Source organism: Mesitornis unicolor, unplaced genomic scaffold (assembly GCF_000695765.1).
Source record: "Mesitornis unicolor isolate BGI_N332 unplaced genomic scaffold, ASM69576v1 scaffold6621, whole genome shotgun sequence".
NCBI lineage: Eukaryota > Metazoa > Chordata > Aves > Mesitornithiformes > Mesitornithidae > Mesitornis > Mesitornis unicolor.
Window position 1 is genome coordinate 1 of NW_010161582.1, and position 7,082 is coordinate 7,082.

At 40.9% G+C, this 7,082-nt stretch overlaps 1 protein-coding gene across 1 annotated transcript; it reads left to right on the forward strand.

Moving 5' to 3' along the window:
- Positions 1-972: 972 nt before the first annotated feature.
- On the forward strand, positions 973-1,701 carry LOC104535691 (kazal-type serine protease inhibitor domain-containing protein 1-like; the record flags this gene model as incomplete). Its single annotated transcript, XM_010193356.1, has 1 exon — positions 973-1,701. A coding segment is annotated over exon 1 (457 nt), but the record flags the coding sequence as incomplete, so codon positions are not given.
- Between the last annotated feature and the right edge of the window lie 5,381 nt (positions 1,702-7,082).

Here is a 7,082-nt window from a genome sequence, read left to right on the forward strand (position 1 = left end):
GTTCTATTTAGCTCAAACCAGGACAGCTGCACATGGTTTGAACAGTGGTAACAGCACCCTATGGTCTATAGAAAAGAAATTTAGAGGGTACTACAAGGGAGGGGAGTTTTCTGGAATGAGGTAGAATGATAGAGAGCATGCCTAAATCCTGGGACGTACAAAGAAAAGTCCAACACCTGGTGAGAATTGACCCTGCAAACCCATCTCCCTAAACTGGCAGAAGTCTATGCACAGAAAAAGTGGGAAATGAAATAAGTTACCTCTTTCATCCTTCATAACTCACAGTGCAAGTACATCTTAAGAAACGAAGACAAAAAAATGCTATGAGAAGACAAGGGATGCATCTAATCCTTTAGCAAAACCTCCTTCTCGTGTGGCTAAAGGTGCTGCGCCAGCCCACTCGTGTTTGTCTATGTTCTAAACCCTTTGTACTTTGTTCTTACAGCCAAGTGTGGACCACGTGAGTTGCAAACCACAAACACCCATAAACACTGAGAAGCAGCTAAGTGTAGAGAGAACAATGGGCTCTTTAATGGGTCTAGGCACTGCTCATCTTAAATCCAAGAATTTACAGTCAATTCCAGCTGTCTTCAATTGTTCCTTGCTTGTAAAGAGCCTGTAAGTAAATCGTTAATTCAGAACTCCCTAGCTGTGATCATTAATAGATGAAATTCGGTGTTAAACCTTGCTCCAGTCTCTAGAGCACTGGCTCAGCTCTAGCATAGTGGTATCTTGGGTGCTACTTTGTACCTACATTTACCTTTTTGTGACCATCTTTTTAAACTGATGAGGGAAAAAACCCCCAAAATAACTCATAACAATTAATTTATTCATTTTACACTAATTTACCCTGTTTCCTTTTCTACAATGGCTGCAATATAATGTTGTTTCAGTAGAGCACCGCTTTGCAAATTTGGCTCAAGGAAACACTGAGCAAACAGCTTTTCAGAGAGCTTCAACTCAGCTGTCAGAAGGGGCAGCTTGGTTTCTGTGCAAGCAACACTCACATTCCAAACTGCATTAGAGAAAAGCCAGTGGGTTTGTATGCATTTTTATTATCAGTTCCAGATTAGGAATCTGATGCTAATTTCTTCCTAAAGCCTGTGTTTGCAGTAGAATTTATATTCTCAACAACAAAAAAAGAACTGTGATGTTTTTCCCTCACTAGCTCACTCTTTCTTTTTTTTTTCCTCCCTCTGGCTTTACTCCAAGGACCTTTTCTGCCTGTTCGTTACATTCTCAAGATGAAGCACCCGATGGTTACAGCAGTGCTGGTAGTACTGGTGCAGGTTTCTCAGAGTTTCCCTGCCCTGTACCACCGAGGTTGGTGGAGGCTGTTAAAGGAAGGAGACAGTTGTGGAAAATGCGATTTGACACTTTGCTCTGAGCCAAAAGACTGTCCAGCCGGGACTGTACTGGACCCTTGTGGCTGCTGCCCTGAATGTGGAAATGTCGAAGGTCAGATCTGCGACCTGGACCAGGGCAATCATTTTTATGGGCAATGTGGGGACAACCTTGAGTGCAGGTTGGATGCTGATGAAGCAAGGTTTGGGGAAGTCCCTGAACCCCAGTGTGTGTGTAAGTCTCAAGAGAGCATCTGCGGATCTGAAGGGAAAACCTACGAGAACATCTGTCAGTTCAGCAAGGCTTACGCTACGAAAAGAAACATCAGCGTGAAACATAAAGGACCATGTGAATCAGGTAATACGTACAGAGGCACTTTCTAACTGAAAAAAGATCAGATTCTTATTTTTAGATGTCTTACTAGGTGCTCTAGTCTAACTTTATTGAACTAATACTGCATTTTTGTTCTAATTATCGTTATTTTGTTATAATACAGCTCTGTGTTAAGCATGTAGTTTAGCAGCTGGTACTTAATCTTGCATGTTATAAGCCTCTGTTTTAGACTAGTGGATTTAAATCACATGGTGACTAATAAACCATAGATCTGCAGACTAGCTCTGCTCTGAATAATCAGAGTATGAGACATTTTCTACAAAAACTGTATGAGTAGTTGGAACTAGGTAAACAAATAGGGTAGTCCGGGAATAGTGGACAAATACTTATTAGTATCACATAGATACGTATGTATGTGTGCATGCACGCGTGTATCCACTTGTGTGTATATATGGTTAACAGTGAAGTAGAGGCAATAGAAGAAGATAGGGCTTAATTAATAGGTCTGTTCTTTTTACAAAAAAGTCCAAAATAATCAAATTTTGTAAATATCATCCAAAACATTGAGGTAACCAACCCATGAAATAGAAATCTAAAATTAGAACAAAATCAAACTGAAATAATTTCCCTAAAACCACTCCAGTGCGTGAACAGTTCTCTGCAGTGATGGTTAGTGGAAGGATTCTTAGCTGGGTTGTATAGGGGAATCCTGCCTCCTTCTCATCCGCTGTTCTCGTTCCTCACCTTATTACAAGTCTTTACTCCTGGGCACCTTTCACCTAAGTCACATGAATATAAAATGAAAAGGATAAAATGAACAAGCTTTTGTTTTCTGAATGAGAATCTTCTTTTAAAAAAAAAGTTCATTAAATACTTTCTCAAATGAACCAAGTAGAAGAGGTCTCTGGGTCACAAATGGGTCACAGTTCTGGGAATCTGAAATGGCATCTCCGGCAAAGGTCCATGTGAGAATAACTTGGGTACATTTTACCCACTCCTTGCTAGCTATCTGTAGCCTCCAATTTAGACTGTATGCTGTGCTTTTATATTCAATGAACACTGGATACTGAATACTTCAAAGGAAAAGCGGTGAACAGCTAATACCAGACTTCTGTCCTCTTTCTCTATTTGCAAGAGAAACATCCATTAAAGAATCCCTTATTTGCCATTTAGGTTATTAAGCTGGGAAATTAGGCTTGTCAGTAAAGAGACATTCAGAAAACTCAGTACGTACCTGTTCACGGTATGCCTGAATATTTCTGATTAAAATATCTTTGCGGCATAACCCCTTCAGGAAGATTTCATTTTCAAGTGCCACACAAGTAGCAACTGATGTCAACTTTGCAGCAGAGGTAGCTTTTCAGGCATACAAGCTTAAAGCAATGGTCTGCTTTAATTAATTAAACAGACCTGGCCACGTACAAAAAGCTTTAATTTGGAAGCGCTATCACTTTTAATTGCTGGTGGTGTCACCACCAGGCCTTGCAGTCACCCCTGAGGTGCGTAACACACTCACCAAGCAGGAGGACCGAGCTCAGCTGCTCTGCACACAGGCATCACCCCCGTTTCCTACTGCTTCCCTGAGTCCCCAGAAAGTCTGAACCTTCTCTCCAGGAATGCTGAGAAATTTCCTGGGATAGTGCAGCTTACTGAATTGTACGGAAGCCTGGAGGAAAGTTCATAGCCCTGTCAGCGCTGTGCAGTTTAGTTAAGAAAAATGGGGCCTGTCTCCTTGGGTGCCCAGCTGGTGTATGAGCCCAGCTGCAGCAGAGCACTTGAGCCTGCGGTGGGTGCTGGGCTTAACAGGGAGGGGGGAGCACAAGTGCCCCTCTTCTCAGCCCCTCTGGGCAGCAGCTGATCATGCCGGTTTGTAGATCACGTTTTAGACCATGTAAAGAGCCTGGGCCTCACAGCAAGCAGCAGGGCACAGAGGTGCTACCTCAGGGCACCATGCCCTGGTCCCCTGTAAGAGTCTACCAGTAAGGCATAAGGCCCCTCTTTGCCACGACAGCTCCCTAAAGCAGTGCAGTGGGCATGTGAAAGCGCGCTGTGATTCAGACTGGGTTTTCATGGCTGCAACGGATGACAAAAAGCAACAGGGAGTCTGGCTCAAAGAGCAGCAACCTTGCTGCAGCGCTTGCTGCCTGCTGACTCCGATTTGCATGAGAAACAAACACTGAACACAGTGGGGTCTTGGTACCAAGCTATAAATGTAACCTTCACTCAACTCAAAGTACTTTGTTTTGTTATTTCTCCTTCAAAGCATCTGCTGTTTCCTATTGATGCCAAATGGATTAATTGTATACAGCAACCAATGAATAAATAAATAACAATAAACTCCTTTCACCAGAAGAGTATAGCCTTTCATCTTTGTCTATGACCAGAAAAAGGGGAAGAAAAAGGCCTAGCTCCCTAACGAAACACTGAAAAAGCCCTTCTTTTCCTGAAAGCCAATTTTGATCAGTTTATCTAACAATTTACCAAGGTTACTAAAATACATTGATTATACACGGATTCTTCACGCTTAATCCATCCCCATTCACATTCAAACCTCTCTTGCTGATGATTTAATGAAGTAACAGAGCAATCTAGCAGTGATTCTCTTTATATTTAGCTGTGAAACATAGTTTTATTTAAACATAAATTTTGGAGTAAAAAACAAGTAATTCATTAAATTTTCTGCCATGTTCACAAAATCAGACAAAATTAGACTAGCACAAATTAATGCATTAAGGGGGAAAATATTATCTCAATCATTAGCCTGGAGTGATATTTGGTTAATGTTGATTGTGAAAGGTGAAGTCGTATTTTGACTTTTCCTGGCTTCTGGTTTATGTCTTCTGTAACACATGGGGATAATTCATGACTGGGGCTGTAGAAGGAAAGAAGTATTCACCTCCAGACGCCAAGCCATCAGAATACTCTCTATGGCTATTGAGAAAAATTGATCTACTCCAAGAATCAAAGTGACAGGTTATCATAACAGGAAAGCTCTGTTTCTAAAAACACATTTATGCAAAAAAAGTACACACAGATATGCATGCGATAATACACAACATATGAAACACTCAGAAATGAAGTTTGTAGATTTCTGTTAAAATGCTCTATCATTACTTCAATTTTCTTCTGTAAAATGCAGCAAAACGGTGTTGTGAGACACATTTTATTTTTGGAGGCACTTCAAGTTAGAGTAGGCAATGCAAATATTTATTGTGCGTTCAGACTCAGAAAAGACAGTCTGGTTAGATCAGACCTGTGGTACTTCCTATGACTTTGATCTCACGTGACGCCAGTCCCGGTCAGCTCTGGTCCCACAAGGCCTTCAGTACAAGTCCTCAGCTGGGTCCTCAGACCATACCGAGGCATTTCCATCTGAGCGATCGTCTAGATTCTCGTACAGTTAATGGACAAAGTGGTATTTCCAGTGAGGAATTAACCTTAGTGTAGGCAGTGTTAGACAAATTTCTCATGCATGAACAGCTATAATGTATAATGTATAATTCGGACCCTTATGTCCTTGAGGCTAAGGAAGTGTTTACATGGCTTAACTTCAGTTAAGTTTAAGCTTAACTACAGTGGGTTTATCATTAACAGGTGTATGGTTGCACTAAGTTTTAATAATTCAAATTATGTTTTAATATTAGACTCTATGTGATCAGTTCATAGGCAAAAAACTTCTCAACCAAGATATTCAGTTAATGCTGATTTGAATACAGAAGTTTGAAATCACATACAGGTTCTGAATGTGCAGTTCTCAGGAGAGAGCAAGCATTTAAGGGTTTAAGTATCCTAGTTTGGAAACCTTTGGAAGAGTACCAGGAGTGTCTAATGAGGCATTCATAAACGGAGAAATTGATACTTTGATGTTTACTCTTTTTGCAATTAATTTTAATCAGTATGCATTTGATATTTTCTGCGCAGATCTCAATGTATTAGAAACTTTGCTTAAAAACCTGGAACAAGCTGCTACAATTTCAAATGCTGGAGCATAAATGCTGCACCTACATATTGATTCAAATATTGCAAGTAAAAATGTATTAATTATTTACTGTAAGTTTATATTTCCAAGCACCAGGGATTTGTACAAAAATAAAAGTAATAATTAAATACATGTCTAATGGCCCAGAAAATGCGTTCGTTTTTAAACACTGGTATGGAAATAGAAATAAAGCAGACTTTAGAGGGAAAAACATTTCTTGCTGAAGACAAATAGACCAGGAAGAAAACCAGACATCTCCAAAATAAGAAAGCTGTGATAACAGTAAATAAGTTATTTTGCTCTCTGTTGCTAAATATAATCCCATCCTGTTAACATTTAGTATGTTCACACATGCTTACAGAGGAATATGTATTTAAATCATGTACAAACGCATCAAGTGATAGTTTATTTTTTAATGTCTTCAACTTCCTGGACTGGCTCCCTCTCGTGGTTAACATCGGCTTTTTCTTTGGGAAAAGGTGGGAGAGGGCAATTCAGAGGCAAGGGGGATGAGGGTACGGAAACAGGAAACAAGTAAGTGGAAATCACATTTATTACTTGTTGCATAACAAGAACATCAAACGAAATTGATAGCAATTGAGGATAAATGTGAAATGTATTAACACTTCTATTCTGTAACTTGCTGGAAGAGTTCCATGAGAGAGAGATGAGAATTTAGCAAAGTTCAAGGCAATTATGTACTCAGTAAACGAATTCTGACAAGCTACCAATCTCAATATTTTAGCTTTCAAGCTAAGCAAAACATAGTAGAAATAAGGAACTATCATAGACTCATTAAGGTTGGAAGAGACCTCTAAGATCATCAAGTCCAACTGTCAACCTAACACCACCATGCCCACTAAACCATGTCCTGCAGTGCCACATCCAGGCACTTCTTGAACACCTCCAGGGATGGGGACTCCGCCACCAACCTGGGCAGCCCCTTCCAGCGTTTGACCACTCTTTCAGTAAATAGATTTTTCCTAATATCCAATCTAAACCTCCCCTGGTGCAACTTGAAGCCATTTCCTCTTGTCCTGTCACTCGTTGCATGGAAGAAGAGACCAACACCCACCTCTCTGCACCCTCCTTTCATGTAGTTGTAGAGGGCAATAAGGTCTCTCCTCAGTCTCCTTTTCTCCAAACTAAACAAGCCCAGCTTGCTCAGCCACTCCTCATAATGTTGTTAACCAGACTTTTCTTGTTCTCCAGACCCTTCACCAGCTTCGTTGCTCTTCTCTGGACATGCTCCAGTGCCTCAGTGTCCTTCTCGTAGTGAGGAGCCCAAAACTGAACACAGGCGTCAAGATGCGGCCTCACCAGGGCTGAGTACAGGGGCACAATCACCTCCCTGCTCCTGCTGGCCACACTAATCCTGATACAAGACAAGATGCCGTTGGCCTTCTTGTCCACCTGGGCACACTGC